General features: G+C 42.7%; 3 protein-coding genes across 7 annotated transcripts in view; 1 reads left to right on the forward strand and 2 right to left on the reverse strand.

Annotated features, from left to right (window-relative positions):
• The window catches only part of LOC103366538 (mucin-12-like), a 25,023-nt gene extending 19,506 nt beyond the window's left edge, over positions 1–5,517 (reverse strand). For 2 of the 3 annotated variants that reach the window (XM_008294302.1, XM_008294301.1), the window contains exons 1-9: positions 5,200–5,517; positions 5,039–5,117; positions 3,393–3,731; positions 2,629–2,742; positions 2,440–2,554; positions 2,215–2,324; positions 1,987–2,123; positions 197–1,776; positions 11–102 (exon numbers count right to left, since the gene is read on the reverse strand). In XM_008294302.1, coding sequence (XP_008292524.1) covers positions 11–102; positions 197–1,776; positions 1,987–2,123; positions 2,215–2,324; positions 2,440–2,554; positions 2,629–2,742; positions 3,393–3,731; positions 5,039–5,117; positions 5,200–5,282 — 2,649 coding nt within the window. In that variant the 5' untranslated portion in view covers positions 5,283–5,517. The remainder of the gene's footprint in view (positions 1–10; positions 103–196; positions 1,777–1,986; positions 2,124–2,214; positions 2,325–2,439; positions 2,555–2,628; positions 2,743–3,392; positions 3,732–5,038; positions 5,118–5,199) is intronic. The other variant, XM_008294303.1, reaches the window with a different exon arrangement.
• On the forward strand, positions 5,229–12,201 carry LOC103366536 (group XIIB secretory phospholipase A2-like protein). The gene is made up of 5 exons (XM_008294300.1): positions 5,229–5,267; positions 7,247–7,497; positions 8,967–9,055; positions 10,670–10,835; positions 11,824–12,201. The coding sequence occupies exons 2-5, from the start codon at positions 7,248–7,250 to the stop codon at positions 11,940–11,942; spliced, it is 624 nt and encodes a 207-aa protein (XP_008292522.1). The 5' UTR covers positions 5,229–5,267; position 7,247; the 3' UTR covers positions 11,943–12,201.
• A 1,634-nt stretch (positions 12,202–13,835) lies between these two features.
• LOC103366540 (arginine/serine-rich protein PNISR-like) overlaps positions 13,836–18,890 on the reverse strand; it is an 8,097-nt gene continuing 3,042 nt past the window's right edge. For all 3 annotated transcript variants that reach the window (XM_008294306.1, XM_008294308.1, XM_008294307.1), the window contains 3 exons: positions 17,209–18,579; positions 16,027–16,123; positions 13,836–14,141 (listed from right to left, as the gene is read on the reverse strand). In XM_008294306.1, coding sequence (XP_008292528.1) covers positions 16,028–16,123; positions 17,209–18,579 — 1,467 coding nt within the window. In that variant the 3' untranslated portion in view covers positions 13,836–14,141; position 16,027. The remainder of the gene's footprint in view (positions 14,142–16,026; positions 16,124–17,208; positions 18,580–18,890) is intronic.

Here is an 18,890-nt window from a genome sequence, read left to right on the forward strand (position 1 = left end):
ACCAGCGTACCTGGAGGGACGTTGATCTGATGTCACTGTCTGGCCGCTCTCCGTCCTCTTGATATGGACTCAGACACAGAAAGAGGCTTTTCAGAACTGAACCTGCAGAGTCCACAAAATGGAAAGAAGAAAAAAAAAAAGGCATTAACGACACATTTCTGCAGCACAAACTTCACACTAGTTTCCTTGTCCTCACCTCTGGGCGATGAGACGTCAGGGAGCTGCTGCTGAGCCGACGCTGTGGACGGATTTAGACTTTGAGGAGCTGGACTTGCGGGAATCTCACTGAGAGAAAAAGGATTCGCCGGCTGGTCTACAGGCTCATTGCTCCGGCCGGCAGACGAATTAGGCGACGTTGGCCTGTGAGGAGTTTGTTCGGCATCAGTTCCGGCCTCATGCGGAAGAGCCGGCTCTAAATTTTGAACTCTTGCTTTGGATAAATGAAATGCATCATCATCAGTCCTTAAATGATCAGCTTGAGATTCCAAACGTGGAGATGAAGCAGCTGCGTCACAGAGCGGTGCTGCAAAAAGGCATCGGAAGGACGTGGATGAAGATTCAGTTGCAGTTTTAAGATCTTCACTTGAGAAATCTGCACAGCGTGGAGCCTGAATGGAGCCTGGAGGCTGAGCTGGAGGCTGAGCTGGAGGCTGAGCTGGAGGCTGGGCTGGAGGCTGAGCTGGAGGCTGAGCCGGCATCACGCTGTCGGAGAGGTTTGCGAAAAGGCTCCTAAAAGTTCGTTTCTGATTCTTCTTGCATGCATCGGAAAAATCGCCGCGATCTCTCACTTCGCTGCTGCGCTCTGGGTGGGTTGTAGCAGAATAACGCTGCTGTTGCTGTTTTTTCGCAGCAAAATGACGACTGGGAGAGTCTGAGGTGTCACTTTTCTTATCTGAACAGGAATCAGGTTCACCAGCAGCTCTGTCTTTAAACTCTGACAAACTGACAGAAGGAGAAAAGGGCGTCACTGGAGATTGTGAATCAGACATCAGACCAGAGAGATGTGGCTTCAGCGGTGCAGGACATGTTTGACTTTCGTTCACATCTCCTTTGCTTTTGGAGGACGCACACTTCTTTACTTGTGTGACAGGAGAATGCAACGACTCCAGTTTGACTTCACTAGAAGTTCTCTGAGCAGTTTTTACAGACTCTGGAACATCTCCACATTGATTTTTATGGTCCTCAGAGGTGAGAGAAAGGTCAGGGCAGGTTTTTGAAATCCGGCTGGTGTGCGATTGGAAAGATGGCAGAGTCTTGAACAAGTTTTTCTGGGGTTTGTTCGCTTCATCTCTGGTGTTTAGTGAAATCTTCCCATGCTGTGAGCTCAGCAGAGGTTTAGTGCTTTCTTCACAGGCAGCTTTTGGTGTGTAGGATACCGTTTTTGCAGGCAGAGTGGTAGATCTTTGGCCAAAAGTGGACTTTTCCACTGATTTGAACGACCGGAGGACAGCATCCACAGAGTACGGAGCTTGGCTTTGGTTTGTGGAGCCCAGAGTGGCATCAGAAGTGGTCTGTGCCGCAGGGAGAGACGGAGAACCTTGACTTCCAGGAGCTGTGTAGAAACTGGGGAATGGTCTGGACAGCTGAGCTCCAAGAACAGCTTCCACTGAATAACAAACTGGCTGTGTATGGTCACTGCTGGGAGATGGAGGTGTCTGAGGCTGGGCAGCATCTGATGCATGTGGAGGGGAACCTTCATGTGTGGTAACAGGCTGCTCTTCTGTTGGACACAACAAGGTTTCCTTGGCGGTATCTGTGCTGTTGTAAAAGTTAGGCCTGAGAAATAAAAACATCAGGTAAAGGTTAATCCCAAACGCCTTCATTAACTAATAGCTGAATATAATGTGATTAAAAACGTTCTCGGATTGTTGGTGGTGGGCGTCACAGTCATGCATTTTTGTAAACACCGGTACCTTTGATCACACCGTGTATGCAAGGACAACAGAAAAAGAGTGAAAACACAGTGTGAACGCTTTAAGTTTCTACCTGAGTGGCTGCGTTAGCACATCAGGGGTTTCATTTGCTTCAATAATTTCCGTCTCGGCTGTGTTGGCCAGCTGTCCTGACGACTCCTGTTCAGCTTTCTTTGCAAGTTGATGAAGGTCATTGTCTCGTTGTAATGCCTACAGTGAGAAGACAGAACCCACATCTACGTCAGTACGCAGCAATGCACGGATAACATTTTTTAGAACATTTGCACGGCTGCGTACGCACCTCATCCAACAGTCGGTTAGTGACGTCATTTAGTGGTTCGTGGGAAAACCTGCAATCTGCTCCTTGGGAACACTTTCCGTTTTTGTGGAAAAACTTGCAAGGGAAGGACTGTGCAGCTCAGTGAAGGAAATATTAGATATTCATCAGCCTCCAGTTTCTAAAAAGTAACAGTAAAATGAGCTTAAGACAGGAAAACAGACAGATTACTGTTAGACCAAAGGATATTGTGCATGTAAGGGCAGCTCTCCCCCTTCATGCAGAATCCCTGGACGTAGAACTTGCAGACGACTTGGAGGAGACCGTTGTAACCCTGAACGTGCTCCAGCTGGCAGCTTTCAGCCTGTGAAGAAACCAACGTTAGGACGCTGCAGTCTAACAATCCTGCAAGAAAAGTCAATCTGTGGTGTAACCCGCCTTGATGCAGCATCCCCGAAGGAAATGACGACAAAGCAAGCGTCCGTCCAGCTCCAACACATTCTTGTCCTTGAACTCTTGTGTCATGAACCTCGGCGGCTTCGGCCTAGCATCCTAAGAGGATACATAAACACAACAATTAGATTCAAGGTGGCACACTTTGCCTCTTTGACCTCATTTTGTTAGAAACACCGACTGAATAACTACAAACTCTGCAAATTTCACGCTACTTTGCTACTCTAGAAAGATGCTTGACCATGCTGAATGTATCTACCAACAACGTGCTCCTCTGCATACTGTTTCTGAGCCGTGCCACATTTATTTTCCTGCACCAGCATGTTGTTTTATTTTGGCTGCCATCTCTCTGATTTGTTTCAGCGCTCGTCTCCTCTGCAGTTCAGACAAAAAGTGTCGGTGGCTGCTGAGTGAATCATGTCTTCTCTGGCGCATCGAGGAGCGCAGAAATGTTTGCTTTTAATGAAATCTGGCGTAAATGGCTCGTGTTTTAGCAAATGAGACATGTAAAGTGGTTTTAATGAAACAATCTTAAGCTTAGATTTGGTTGATTTTTCTGATGGAACCACAGCATCAGTTCTGACTCGGGCTGTCGAAACGTTGACAATGAGGCGATTCTTCTGGTTTCCACAGTGTGTTGCTCTGATAAGTCTGGATACTTTTTAAGGATAACATGGCTTTCAAACCTGTAACTGATGCGAACGATGGTGGATGATCTATTCTGACAGGCACAGTGAATTCTTTCTCACCTGTTTGGCATGTTGATCGCCTCTTCCACCTTTTCTCAGCATCCCTCTTCCCCCTCCATAGGTCTGTCTCCCTTTATCCATGAATTTATGCTTATTTTGAAACTTCATCTTCTTTTCCTGATGTTGTTGCTTGTTCACTCCACAGCTGCTTTTCGTTTTGTAGTTCTGACCTATGTGGTTCCTGATATTGTGCGCAGCTTTGTCACTGTAGTTATTTATTTCTTCCTCAGTGCAGCCTCCCAGTGCACCATCAGTGCTCGGTACATGATAGTCTTTGGCCTTGATGTTATCATCTTTGAAGCTGTAAGTTGGGTTTTTCTGGACTTGACAACGTTGCTTCTGTTGGAAACAAAAATTTTATAGAGATGAGACATCATCTTGGGCAGACAAACCATATAAAATATATGTTTTTAATATATGCTCAGCTGTAGGTATACCTGGCTGAAACTAATGCAGTGCAACTGAACACATGTGGGTGACACATTAAAGCAAAGTGTCTCAGTAAGTTGGTGGGTCACCACATGCTGCAGCTTTTATTCTTTAGGTTTCTGGAACTCTACTGGACTTCCATTCTCAATCACCAGAGGAAGAACTGCTTTTCTACTTTTCTCTATCGCATTAATGCACAAACATCACAGTCATCCCTCTTTACTGATGTACCTCCTTTAGATCTAAACGCAGGTGGCGCTTTAGTCACAGTTCTTGACTGAAGCTCCTGCCATCTGCGCCCCAACACTGAACTCTTTTACAAAGTCACTCAGAGCTTTTTCTGCTTAGTCTCGTTGTATCTCTATAGTCTATAGTCTATAGTCTATCTCTATAGTGTGTAATTGTACCATGCTCTGCACCTTATTCATGGTTTCCTTTGATTTGTCACCCCTTTGTAAATGCAATAAGGTACCAATTCCACAGTATTTTTTATGCTGCAGTTTGTGGTTATACTAAAAAGGTGTTTGTAATTATATAAATATTAGTAATAATATCAGTAGTAGTGCACTGTCTTCAACAGTAGACTTCTGAAACATTAATGCCAAGATTAATTGTTTTTTTTCTCCAAGATTTTGAAGGTAGGAAGTCGACTGATTATTTGTCTGGTTTTGGGATCCAACATTTTTCAGATTATCGGTATTGTTGCTGTTTTAACCACTTTCGGGTAAAATAAATGAACTAAAAAACGCCCTATTGTACTCTGATGCAGCCGCCTCTCTCCATCTACAGTCATTTCTCTTGAGCAGTGTACCGTCTACAGCACTGTGTGATAAGTGACACGTCAACAGTAAAGCCTTATCAATGCTGAACAATGAATCTTTGTAGGTGAACATGCGAAATGTAAATAAATAAAGGCAGTTCAATCATGACACTTTGTGTATGTGTTATTCTAAATTCTGACCAGATTTTCATTTGTACATCAAATCTTTATTGGTTCCAAATACCTGTTAACAGTCTAATTGATTACTAACATTTGGTATCGATATCAGCCCTGTGAAAACATATAAGAGACCAAAAAACAAACTCAAACCAGCAGTTCTGTGACTGTTTCTACTAAAACTGAAGTATCCAGGTCTACTTCTACCACTGTATGTAAAACAAAGTACCTACACAAGGTCTCACACATGTTAAATAAGTGCTTTACAAGCTGAACTCACCTTGTTGTGGGATCCAGGCTGCTCTTCTTCTGCTTTCCTCTTCCTGCCTTTGCCTCTGGTTCTTTTCTCAGACTCCTTCCTATTAAACACAGTGAGGATTTTTAACAGGACATCAGGGCAGAACTTCAGCTGTTTGGTTCTGACTGTTTCTGGCTCCCTACCGGCATGTGAAGGCTGGTCCTCCAGGACTTTTCACGTCGTCGTGGAGGGCAGACAGACTCGCGAACAGGTTTGCAAAAGCCATTTTATTTTTTTCATTAGATTCTGAAACAAAACCAACTCTGGAACAACCACCTGCACGAGGGATGCTAACGGTACAGCTATGCTAACAAACGCCTCCTCCCGCAGATACAACTTACATTAAAAGAAGTTTGGGATTAATTGTTATCTATTCCAACCCACTTTTCCACTACGATGTAAAATAAAACAACTTCAGTGCAGTGAACTGTCTCGCACGCATGTTCATTTGGCAGCTGCGTTACTTTGTCGCTTACTTCCGTGTTTGGGTCATACGTCACCGTGGACCGTACCACAGAAAGAGAGAGAGGGGGGGGCCCGACCACTGAGTTGTTCTACATTTCAGTACCGCTCATGTTACTCGCTGTTACAGTATGAAATATGAGCAACACTTTAAGCTGTTTTCAATTTCAATTACTTTATTACTTACTAGGAAATTTGAGACTCAAATACTTTACTTGTTGCATTCTTGAGAATTATTTATGCACCACTTTTGGATTTTTTTTTGCACATTTAGGGTCAAAAAGTCTTTATTTATGTGAAGATAAGCACCAAGTTAACTTACAAAGCAGCAATTTAAAATATAACAGAATATATATGGATCTAATTTAGTTTTACACAAAAGATTCAGCTGGTGTTTGAGCTCAAAAGTTATATTTTGTGAGTTAAAAAAAGAAAAAGATCCAGCACTGAAGAAAAAAGACCTTCTCCTTTCTGAGGCACTGTGGCGTCTTTCAGTAACAGTACAGCTGTTACTCAAATGAAAGTCTTCAGTGTCTTTCATGTTTTATTAGAGATGACAAGTGAAACAATATAAATGGTACGCAGCCTGGTCGGCCTGCTGGCGACAGTGAGGGATAAAAAGTTCCTGAGAGTCCAGACACAGACTCAACTCCCTCTTTGGCCTGAATAAACCTGCACGATCAAAACCAATCAATCAATCAATCAATCAATCAGTCAATCAACTCACATTGACATGAGCAGCGTCAATGAGTCATGTTTTATGGTCTCAGTGTGATGATTCACTCTCACTCATTAGATTAATAAATATTATGGGTTTATGCTCCTTTGTAGGCTTCATTTTCAGATACCAGATTATTTTTAGTGACTAACAGTCATTTGCTGACTTAAGCATCCATACATCAGCAGAACAAGCCACAAATGTCATATATCATAAGAGAAAAAGAAAAAAAAAGTGGAATTTCTTTAATTATTTACTTAAAAGAAAAAAAAAAAAGTGGAATCAACATGTACAACGTTTTTCCACGTGCCCACAGCTGCTCCTGATACTGGGAAAAATGAACAGTGACTCTGTGTACTATAGATTTCTCCCTACTTGGATTTTTAATCTGTTTCTCTACCTGTCTCCTGTGTGTTCTGTGTCAACACCGCCTGCAGTTCAGTTGAAAAGCTTCTGAATGTTTGTTACTTGACTGTTGGTCACAGCTCAGGCTTCACGGTGGCACTGAGGAGCACAAAAGTTGTTGTTTTTCACGGACTCTGGTTGGAGCAAATTGTTTACTATAAACCGAAAATTGGTTAATTTTCCCAAAAGAGCAGCAAGTCACACATGATTAGCTCAAGAATTGTTGGAAAGCAGAAAATCCAGTGAATTTCTCTGTTTTTACAGCTTCTAGTTCTGATGAATGATGTAATTTTGGCAAATTTTTAAACGATGACATGCCTTTAAAACCTGCTGGCTGGTTTGGGGGCTCAGAGGGGTTGAGTGTGAATTAATGGGATTAAAATGTAATGGAATCACCTCCTCTGACCGCTGAGCACTCTGCTCCACATCACTCAGCAGGAATGATAAACGCTCAGACATGTTCAAAAGATGAGATAGAAGCCGGACTTTGTTCCTCCACATGCGAGGCCGTCCCTGAGTCTGGCTCAAAGTTCAGGTCACGCAGACGCTTTCAGTATCTCCTCTGTGAGTATGATTATTTCAGCCGTGTTCACTCTGAGCTGCAGGATGACCCGCGTCGCTGCCCTGCTGCTCCTGCTGGGCCTGTTCGTCCACGGTTCTGTCGGCCAGGAGGCCGCAGACCCGGCAGCACCGCCACCAGGCCAAGGCTCTGAGGGCGGGCAGGCCGAGGGAGAGGACGGGGAATGGGGCATGGACTCGCTCAGAGGCAGCTTTGAGGCTGTCAGCGGCTACTTCGACTCCATGCTGGAGTTCATGGGCGGACGGGATGGAGTTTGTCAGTACCGCTGTAGATACGGTGAGTTCAGGCTCAAACTGATACTTGTATTAATCTGTATCAGACATCCATCTGTTATCTGTGTGGATTTGTGGAATTAAGTGAAATACAAAAGTTTGACTCTGAACCACAAAACCCAGAGGTGGGTCCGTCTCATAAATGACCAAAATAACTGTATGTATCAGCCAGAAACTGTCAAAACAGAAAGAATTGTTCAATTTTCAACTCTATGACAGACCTCAAACTAACTATCTGTGATGTGCCTTAAGCCTGAAATCCTGATATTTAATCATAAACGTTTATCCTTCATGTGTCATTTGAAAATTTGCCAAAAACACATCATTTGCTCGAAACAAAAAAGTCTGCAATCCTTGTTGCAACTGGGAAATTACTAGTGACTCAGCTGTGGAAAAAAACAGTCACATAATAAAAAATCAGGGACATGTTGATTCCAGGTTTAATCCCTTTTTCGTAAAACAAATAATCACTGAAATTCAACTTTAGTTTTTTTCCCTTTTTTATGATTTTTGGCATAATGTTCTTTCAAAGTTCTTTCTCCTTTTAGTTACGGTTGTTCTGTTTCCATAAAGGTGTAGGGCTTTAAAAAAAAAAAAAAAAAAGAGGTGCAGTAAGAGAGAGAAAAAAAAAGAAAGAAATGCCCAGAATCTACTTCAGGGTTCATATTGATTACAGCAGCGAAAAAAATCTGCTTCATATAACAACATGTGCATGTTTTGGAGCCTTCAGAACATAATTAGGAAAACAGTTCTGCAAATACATTCTCTGCTTTCTAGAATATCAGCAGAATTGAATCGTACATTAACTGTTTTCTCCCTGTTCTGCCTCACAAACGTTCAAACGAGACGACAAAGCTTTTCAACAGGATGCTGACGCTGCATCCTCACACAGTTCACACACACAACATGTCTCATTAATCACGTAGCTTCTTTTACGTCCTATTTTTTTTCCACATACACAGTCTTATGCTGCATGTTGGAGCTGCTGTACATCCAGAATTCAGCCTCCAATAACTAGGAAACAGCTGAAGATGAACAACCGCCTCCGTCATTAATGTTCAAGACGGAGAAATTTAGATAAAAATCTCACTTAATCTTCCATTATTTCTATTAAGATACAAGTCAAATACCGGTTGCTCTCCAGTCAATAAATCTTTGCACAGATGCTCCCGTGTTGCTCTTCAATAAACCATCCTGTGAGATAAGCCACAGCAAACCTCTCCTCTAATCGGATGTGCTCGGGCTAATATTGTAAACTCTTAACTTATCGTCTTTGTTATCGTGTGGGCGCAGGCCTGGAGGCGGACTGTGACCCTCTGGATGAACGTGTCAGATATCAGCACGAACCAAATAACAAAATGTGCAAACATGGATCTGATTCAAACCCACGAGGTTATCACAGCGTCGCTCCCTCAGTTGTGAAACATGACCTACATTTAATAGTTTTTCTTTTTTAAATTGTTTCTCCACCAGGTAAAGCTCCTCTTCCTCGAACCGGATACCAGATGCCTGAACCCAACGGATGCACCTCCTACTTCTTTGGCCTCCCTGTTCCAGAAGGGGTGGGTTTAGTCCGTCTATAAATACATTACAGCCAAAACACCTCGAGCCACTGAGCCTCCATTAACAAGCTATTTAGCTATTTACTTTCATCTTATATTACTGGTTCTTGGAATAAACTGATTGTAACTGAGCTCTTCCACAAATTACAACAAAAATCTGACAAGAAGTGGCAACAAAACAGCTTTAAAAACTCCAAACATATTAGATATCTTTCATGACCATCAAATTCGTCCTCTAGAATTATAATGGTCTCTCATAGCCAGAAACATCATTGTAATTGTAATTCTGCTATTAAAACAGTCTGGTTTGTTAGCATTCGTTGAATACAATTGCAGCCTTTTTCAGCAGAGCTCAGCCCAGGATGCAGCAAAGGTGTCCCAACATAGCGACGGGGGAATGTTTGCATTCAGGAAGGCGAGAACTGTCATTAAAATTGATGATTTGCTTAAAAAGCCAAACCGGGCTTCCTTGATGCACGATTCAGATAAAACCTGGCCTTGCTCAGAGGTTGTTGTTGTTGTTTCCGGTAGCAAAAGGGATTTTGAAACGTAACAGATAGTGGAAAAAGAGAAGAAAAACTACGAAGAATTATACCCGAAGTCTACATCTGGTGAGTTAGGCTAGCGCATTAATTTCACCTGACAATTTAGATTTTCCTTTCAGGCTGAACATATTTTCGTGAAGCCATCTCGATGATGACGGTGACCGCTGCAGATTGAAAATGCTCAGAAGAAAGAAAAATCAAAAACTCGACGAAACTTGATAAAAACAAAACGACTGAAATGGGACTAAAAATAAAACCCATCAGGAACGAGAGCCAGGTGTTAGCATCAACAGGAACCGCCTCCTAACGGGTTCTTTCAGCTTTTCTGTCGCACCAAAACAACGACAAACAGCAGCGACTGGATGTAATGTAGGAAAAAGAACAACAGAGGTTTGTTATGTTAGTTTATGTGGTGGATTGTATGCTGGCGAGAGGAGGACATCGAGAGGGCGGTAAAATGGCGCTTGCTGTCCTCTGCAGGTGTAACCAATCAGCATTTGTCTTCTACCAGTTTAACCAATCAGTGTCGAACTTTCTTGCAGTCGGAAAACGCTCAAATTTTTGGTTTAAATTCAGCCATTACAGGTTTGATGTTTAGCATTTTAGCATGCTAATGTTAGCACTGCATCTCAAACGTTACAGTACAGATGAAGTTGACACCTGGAAGCTGTGACGCTGTTTGAAATAAAACATCAGGGGATGGATGAAAGCCATTCATCCTCTGACTGGATGATGATTATAAATGTCAAGTGAACAACGACAAGCTGAGCTAGCGCTGAAAAATGTGCACTGAAACACTGTCAAATCCTCGTGAAAATTAAAATGCATGTTACGTTAACAAGCAGGTTCTGGTCGCCCTAAAACAGCCTGCAAGTTCCTGCAGACCAAAATAAAATAAAAATGTAATTAAAAAACTGAATCAACAATGGCGGCTTGTAGCAAAAACAAAAAAATGAATAATCCACATCTGATCCTGTGGCCCTGAAACACCCAGAGCTCTCTGTGTTCAGTGTGAGGACTGCACCTGCACACATGAATCAACACACTAATCCGTGCTCTTCCCCGTCAGATGGACATGGGCATCCCCGCCATGACCAAGTGCTGCAACCAGCTGGACATGTGTTACGACACCTGCGGCTCCAACAAATATCGCTGCGACTCCAAGTTCCGCTGGTGCCTCCACAGTATCTGCTCGGACCTCAAGAAGAGCCTCGGCTTCGTGTCCAAAGTAGAAGGTGGGCGAAGCCTTTTATTAACCTTTACTGGAGCGCTTTTACTGCATCGCTGTTCAACTTCACCTTTAACCTTACATTTCCTCTGAGGAGAGCTCCGACCGGAAATGTCAGGCATCTTTTTTTTAATACCTTTTTAAACTCACTTTTTCAAAAAGTGCTAAAATTACACCACTTGTCAGATCCAGAAACTGTAAAAAAAATTGTCGGAGTTTCAACTTTCCTACAGTCCTTGAACTAATCCTGTGTGACATGCTGTTCTATCAGGAAAACCGACCAAATTTAAGCCTAAAATTGTGATAGTTCATTCAAATCTTTTTATTCTACTCTACTGTTTATTCTATTAATTTAAAAATTTGCCCTCAAAAAAGCATTTGCTCGAACCAGATTCTTTTAAAACATAAATAAATAAATAAAAATCTGTCGTCTCTTGACACGAATGTGAAGCCATGAACGACTCAGCCGGACTTTTCGGCTGAACTGCAGGCTGTTTACACAAAGCAGATAGGAAACATGCACGCAAACAAATTGCAAGACATTTTTCTCTACATTTATTCGTGGTTGTTCTGTTTCCCTAGAGGTGCAGAACTTTGTATTTGAGTCAAAAACGAGCCCACAGTGAGAAATAAATCTGCCAGAATTCAGAGGGTTAGAAAACGACTGAAAACATTAGTTTATTCAGGAAGCCTTCTCTTAATTGTGGTTGTTTTATTTGATTCTTATATATGTCAGTAAGTCGACCTGCTCTGTCTGTTATCCTTTGGTTGTTTTGGTCTTTTATATATTTGGTTGGTGTATTGTAATATCTGCTTTGTGTAAAGTTGATTTCAGAAAAGCAGCATATAAATAAAGCTAATTAACCCGCTAAGATCAAATTAAAACTTCTTGTATTACTACAGGACACGTGTCTATCTCGATGCATATGATTGTAATCTGTGAACCTTCCTGTGCACATCCTGCTCTGGCCTGACCGTCTCTTATGTCTCCTCAGCTTGTGAAACTGTGGCCGACACCCTGTTCAACACGGTGTGGACTCTGGGCTGCAGACCCTACATGAACAGCCAGAGGGCGGCCTGCTACTGTCAAGGAGAGGAGAAAGACGAACTCTAGAGCCACAGCAGGAACCACTCTCATATTTATATAAAACTGTGTCTGCTCGGAGCTGTAGTGCTGCAGCGGCAGTTTAATTTATTTGGAAGTTGTTGCTTTTGGTCTTGCCGAAAATCATGCTTCCCGACTCCTCCGCTTTGTGCTGCGAGTGAAAACTGTTTGTCCGTCGTGTTGGCGTTTGCAGAAGCGCAGGCGGCGGCGACGGCGCGTGACGTGTTTCTTCCACTGTGTCTGTGTAAAGTGTGAATAAATATATTAAAATACAAAGAATTGTCTAATTTCACGACCTTCACTCCTTCAAGCCTCATCAGTCGAGTCATTCCACATACATACTGTATGAAAAGACACATAACAGTTTTTTCTCACTATCTGACATTAAATCAGAATAAACTTTTCCTGTTTTAGGTCAGTTAGGATTACCAAAATTATTTCTATTTGCTAAATGCCAGAATAATGAGAGAGCATTTGATGTCTTTTTATATCATGTATGTAAACCTCTGGTACATATTTCAGGACACTTCTTCAGTGTTTCTGGGATTCTTACATTTGACAGTTGTGCCGTATTTTTATCTACAAAAAAAAAAAGTAATTCTTCATTTTTGGGTTAATAACTTCAACAATAAATTAAGTGTTCATCTTGAGCCAAACTTCTAAGACAACTATTTTAGTGTGAGTTCAGGTTGTTGAGCGACATTATAAAAGAAAAAGGCCTCGAACTAGAACCATAAATGATCCTGCTGTCATCATGTTGTCTGACGCAACAGAAAAAAAACCTCTAAAAAGTCACCGAGCTCAGATGAGACGAGTGAAGGCAAACAGTGGAGACGTTCAAGAGATTAAAGCGCCACATAAAACGGATTCATGTGCTAAGAGGTACACTGTGCTTTCATAACTGTAACGTGTCCGCCAGTTATTTTATCTTAGTTTCTTGGAAGAAAAACGGATTTTTGATTGAGCTCAATCACAAAGTACGACAAGAATTTGACAAAAAGTGTAAACAGAGCTGCTGGCAGACTACAAAAACATTACGTTCAATCGGAATTAATGACTGACTGCACCTCAGCATCGTTCTGTTGTAGGAGGAAAAACTTTAAAGCACCAGATACAGAGCTGGTGGAGACCAAAACAAAGTTAAAAAGAGCAAATATCGGGTTGAGATTCAGTCATTACAGGTTCGGTGTTTAGCATTTTAGCATGCTAATTTTAGCACTGTGTTTAACCTGTTGTGTATAAATATATTATATCATGTGTGAAGTATAGTCCTTAAGGTTTAAAATATAAAAGAAGTTACATATATGCATGTAGTCATGAAATGTCTTCTTTTGAAGAAGTTGCTTCTTTTATGGTTTCACAGGACAAGCAACAGACGGAGGAAAAGAAGTCCATATAAGGATGCAACCATTCAGTGTGATGAAGATGGGCCCCAATCAGTTGTTTTACGATCTGAACAGGCATCACGTGACTGAGTAGTAAAAAAAGAAGGGTCAGAGGCAACAGGAGTAGTCTTGCTTTGTCTGATGTCAGGGAGAGTTTGACCCAGAGCTCTGTAATGCAATATTCAATGTGTAATTAAATTGAATCCGATCTCATCTTTAGAAACGAACATGCGGAGAAGACAGTGATTCTCCAATAAACCTCATAGTACGGATAAAGTTGATACCAGGAAACTGTGTGGTGACGCTAAATTAAACTTCAGGGGATCAGTGAAGGTCGTCAGGATTCATCCTCTGACTGGACAGTTGTTAAAAATGTAGAGTGAACAACGACGGACTAAGCTAGCATCTGCCTCTGTGTCAACCAGATACACTTTTAACGACCATTTTTATAGCCTCAAACTCTTACGAAACCAAAAATATACATTTCAATAAAAACTGCACCAGAGCCTCCACGACGTATTTTGCGTAAACAAATTTATACAACAGAAAAAAAAAAAAAAAAACGTCCAGAGTTACAAAGTAGTGACATTCATAGAAATGTAGACCTGCAAACTGGTAATTAATCGCACAAAAATATTCTTTTGAAGAAGATGTAATTACATTTCTATGAGTTGAGAACGACTCAATACAAATGCAGGGATGGAACTAAAACTGACGCTGATCCCGCAGCACTGAACTGCTGCTTTTAAATACCCAAACATGGAGGTCCAGCTTCTGTCAGGGCTCACCACAGGTTCAAATCAAAGAAGCTCTTCACAGACGTCTGGAAAGAGGAGACATCATCGTAAATACACAACAGTTATGTAGTGCTAGGTATGAACTTAAATCAACAATAATTCTTGCTTTGGTTTGTTACATAATACACAGAAACGTGATTAATATAAGTTGAGGAAGGAAGAGAAACGTATTCTGTAAAGTAGTGCAAAAATAAAAGTATAACTGACTGTTAAATAGATGTTATTAAATACAGGTAAGTTATACTAAAGATGAACTGAAAACGTTTTATTTGATTCCAACACAGAAACAGTCTCAAACATGAACACCTGTCAAGTTTATCAAGAGCACAAGGTGTGATAGAAAAGTCTGAGCCTCTGCCTACAAAAAGCAAACACTGGTTTTAATTTCCCTCCTTGTGCAGCGACACACTGCTCCCAGTGCTCCCACTCTGCTCCCAGTGCTCCCACTCTGCAGCCGCGTTGGCCTGAATGGTTTGCAATTTCTTCGACAGATTTTGCTCCGTATAACTTTTTCCAGTCAAACTTCAGTTCAATATTCACTGTTAAACAGAATTAAAACAAAGGTGTGACACAGGAAGACGTTTTTCATGAATTTGGGTCAAACACACTGTAAAATGTACGAGATCTGGGTGTTATATAATGAGGCTGAGCAGTCAAACCACAGCATATGTGATTACAGATGTCTTTTTTAGTGACATATTAACACATTCATGGCTGTGATTCATGAATGCTTTGTACGTTTAAAAACTCTTCTACATATGTAAGGACCTGAGCAACATCAGTACTTTTCTAATTATGGACAAATCCCCCAAAAAACTCGTGAAACAATCTGATATGTACCATATTGCTGTTTCCACATCCAGTTTTAACTCGTACATGTGCACATATTGATGTTTCTACTGATATTTCTTAATTGTTTGCCTTCGCTGCTGTAGCAATGCATTGTTTAGGATTAATAAAGGCTCGTCGTATCGTATCATGTGGTATACTCTGATCAACAGGCCTCTATCTGCTCGAGCATCAGTTTCTCTATTTAACAGCCACACCATGAACATCCTAAACTGCAGTCTTTGCGAGTTGCTAATTTCGTTTTTCAAAATGTCGCCTCAGCTTTAGTTGCAGGTTGCAAAAGAGAAAGAAATCTCATGGGGCCAAATGTGGCGAGCAGGAGGGACGAAGGTGTCGGTTGATGCCGTGAGGAGGTTCGTGTTCACACAATAAAACATCTCAGATGTTCTTTATCAGACCCCTCAAGAGGTTACAGCAGTCTGACAGATGAATTCACGGCACAAAACCAGGTGGACGTTCAGGAAAACGACAAGCATGCGCCTCATTCAGCCTCAGAGGGCAGACAGAGGAAAGCAGCAGAACCCCAAAACATGTCGTTCTTGGATTGACCTCTCGCTCTCAGCTACAACTTCCGTCCTGTCGAGCCTCAGAATCAAGGAATCTGTGGTGAAATCGCAAATGTGCACGTCCAAGTAGTGAGAGGGGGAGTTCCAGGGAGTGTTGCAGGAGCACTGGGAGCTGTGCAACGCTGCACAAGTCCACCGCTTTCAGCTCTTTTAAGGCACACTTTGCACTTTTTGATCGCACTTGAACTTGCCGTATTTCCCCTTCATGTGTCTATCGGGTCTCTGGGTCATGCTCACTTTACACTTTCTAAATCTGTTTTAGAGCTTCGGGGGGAAACAAGACTTCACACACAAAAAAAAAACAAAACAAGAAGAATTATTTTCACATGAATTAATTCAAATTTTTTATGTGTGGATCTTCTTCCAGCTCACCTTCCTCCCCTACATACCTATCAGTGCAGGTTTATTCATACTGCATGACCCAAAGAGACAACAGAAAAAAACACCAGGATGCAACGGTTGGAAAGGCTGGAAAACATCCGTTAAGACGACTTACTTCAACCGTTCTCAGAGGTCAGGGAGTTAGCTGGCTGCATGAGTGTGGGCTGAGGGAGCTGGCTGGTGTGTTTCGCCTTCTGGTTGAAAGCTTCAAGCTGAGGGGGGAAAAAAAAAAAGACAATAAAAGTGGTTTAACAAAACAGAGAACATGTCGGAATGGAGCGATCATAAAACGAGTCTGTCTGGAGATTTCTTCCTCCATCCGTCTCTCGGCTGTTTCTCTGCGACGACGGCAAAAGGTGCGAACAGATTTAAATCCTCCGTAACATGTTGAATACGCAGCAAACACACCTGGCATACTCCAGCAGGCGTGTGGAGGAGGGTTTGGTCACACTGCACAGAACACCTGATACGAGGAGGCAGCTTCAAACAAACCCTCTGAACTCCAACCGCTTTTTTTTTTACTCACTGTAGACTCATTTTTCTTTGCAACATAAAGTCCTGAACCTCTATGAAGCCCACACCACCATAAAGGAGGAGAGAGGACTCTAAAACGTGTTTTGTGCAGGTACAGCAGAGAATTTTTTAGAATGTTTGTTTTAGGAAAATTCATAAAACTGAAATCAACACGTAAAACGTTTCTCCAGCTGTTGTCAAACACGGTGGCTCCACATACTGTAGATGTTTAACTATTTACATGTTTACAATCTCTATAATCAGCATTTTTCACTCTACCCTGCTAACTGAAAGATGTTTCACCGTGCTAAATGTATCTTCAACAACGTGCTCCTCTGTTCACTGTTTCTGAGTCGTGCTGCATTTATTTTAGAGGTCCAGTAGGTTTTATTTTCCTCTCTCTCGTCATCTCCTCTCTGCTCCACGTAAACAGCCGACAAATCTGTGAACTTCTGTCATTTTAGTGTCTTCTCAGTAGCACAAAGGGGTACAACTATGGTTATTATTATTACTTTTTTTTTGCAGAATCTGGTACAATTTGAAACTTTTGGTTAATTTTCCTGCTGCGCATCACGCCTGATATGTTTGAGGACCGTTGGAAAGCAGAAAATCCACCAATTCTTTCTGTTTTTTCCAGTCACTGGCTCTAAAACATAATTTCAGCAAGATACCATGCCTTTCAAACCTCCAGGCAGCTTTTAGGGTTCTCTGGATAAGTCTTGCTAACAAATGAGCAGATAAATGGGACACACTCTCCTCAACACGGATCAGGGAGCTGACGAACCGTTTTCCTCAGCTTGGCCTTTATCTCCTGCTCCGTCAGCTCCGGTTTCTCCTCGTCCGACTGGCTAATGTTGGAGTCGTCCCCGTCGCTTTCGCCGTCCTGCAAATCCTTCGCCTTGTCTGCTTCCTTTTGCTGCGCCATTTTTTGTCGTTGTTTCTTCCGCTTGATTCTTGCCCTTTTGCTCGGAGGATTCTTTTTCTTCCTTTTCTTCCTGGGGCCTGCGACGAGTTGCTTCAGACAAGGTTCTCTCTTCAGCTGCACCTCCTTCAGCTTCACGGCCTTCAGGCAGCGAGGACGAGAAGCCGTCGCCTCCTGACCTTCGATCGTGGCCAGTTCATTCTCGTATGGGATGAAATTTTCAAGGCTACGGTGGTGATAGGAGGTGGCGTCCTGCACGGGGACTACAGGGTAGGAATAGTTTGGATAATGAAAGGCCATCTGCGGCCAGAGAGAATGTGTTGCAGCGCTGTAGGTGACGCTGTGGTTGTTGGTGTAATGGTAATACTGCGACTGATTGTAACCTGGATATGCAGAGGCAGCGGGGTGGGGGAGGGGGAAGGTCTGGTTTAGTGGGTGCTGATAAGTGTAAATCTGCTGGGAGTTCATTCCAAATCTATTCGGATCCTCCTGTGCTTCTTCGCTGCCATGGCCGCCGTCTTGTCGCTGACGGGGCGACGGGCTCCGACTGAAGCTCCGAGAGGACGATCTGGAAGAGGAGGAGGAAGACAAAGACGAAGAGGAGGAAGAGGAGGAGGAGGATGTGGAGGAATCTCTGTTGGAGCCTCTCTGCCGACTCTCCTCCTCCCCCGTCCTCCACCTGCCTTCAGCCTTCTTCCCATACAGCCTCTCCTGAGTACGATCCGTTAGTTTGTTCATCTCGTCCGCATCCAGGTTCAAACCCAAAGTTCTGAGAATGTTCTGCAGCTGTTCCTGCTTCTCATCCACCTTCGGCTTTGCTTCTTCCTCCTCCTTCTTCTTCTTCTTCATCTTCTTTTTCGCCACCGGTGGAGACTTAGATCGACTGTTATGTCCTCGGGCGTTCTTCTTCTCCTCTACATCAGGTAAAGAGAGTCTCTCGGCGAGCGGCTCGGTTTTCGCCTCTGAACTGTTGGTCCGACTGTCCGACCGCCGGCTCTCGCTACTGAAGACCGAATCGGACTTTTTGTCCACGTCTGAGGACTGAACATTCAGGCGTTCCCTCCTCAAAGGGAGGTCCTCCCTGTCAGCGGTAACGATCCTGCTGAGCATGTCCATGTCCACTCCTTTGTTCAGGATGCTGAGGAAGCGCTCGAAACCCTTGTTGACGCTGTTGTCCTCCTCCGCTGGTGATGCGAGGCTTCGGCTGGGAGGAGGCAGAGTGGCTTCAGGAGTCTACGAAAGATCAGACGTACAGAGACATCACTGACTATGAAACCATTAAAAAGTTGTTTTGATTATTCTAGAGGATGAGAAAACAGTAATAGGCATGTCTAATCCCTCTGCTTGTAGCACCACAGTGTTTAGAGAACACCATGCTACATGTCATCTGCTGTTTTTCTTTACACATCTCACAATGCTCTGTTCTTGATATTAGACAAATACTGCACTTCTGGGGTTGACAGATGCTAAACTTCAATAACAATGACAACAAAGATCTATTCTACACTCGAAACCAAAATCCAAATGTGTATAAAGACAAATTC

This window comes from Stegastes partitus, unplaced genomic scaffold (genome assembly GCF_000690725.1).
Source record: "Stegastes partitus isolate 25-593 unplaced genomic scaffold, Stegastes_partitus-1.0.2 Scaffold953, whole genome shotgun sequence".
Classification (NCBI taxonomy): Eukaryota; Metazoa; Chordata; class Actinopteri; family Pomacentridae; genus Stegastes; species Stegastes partitus.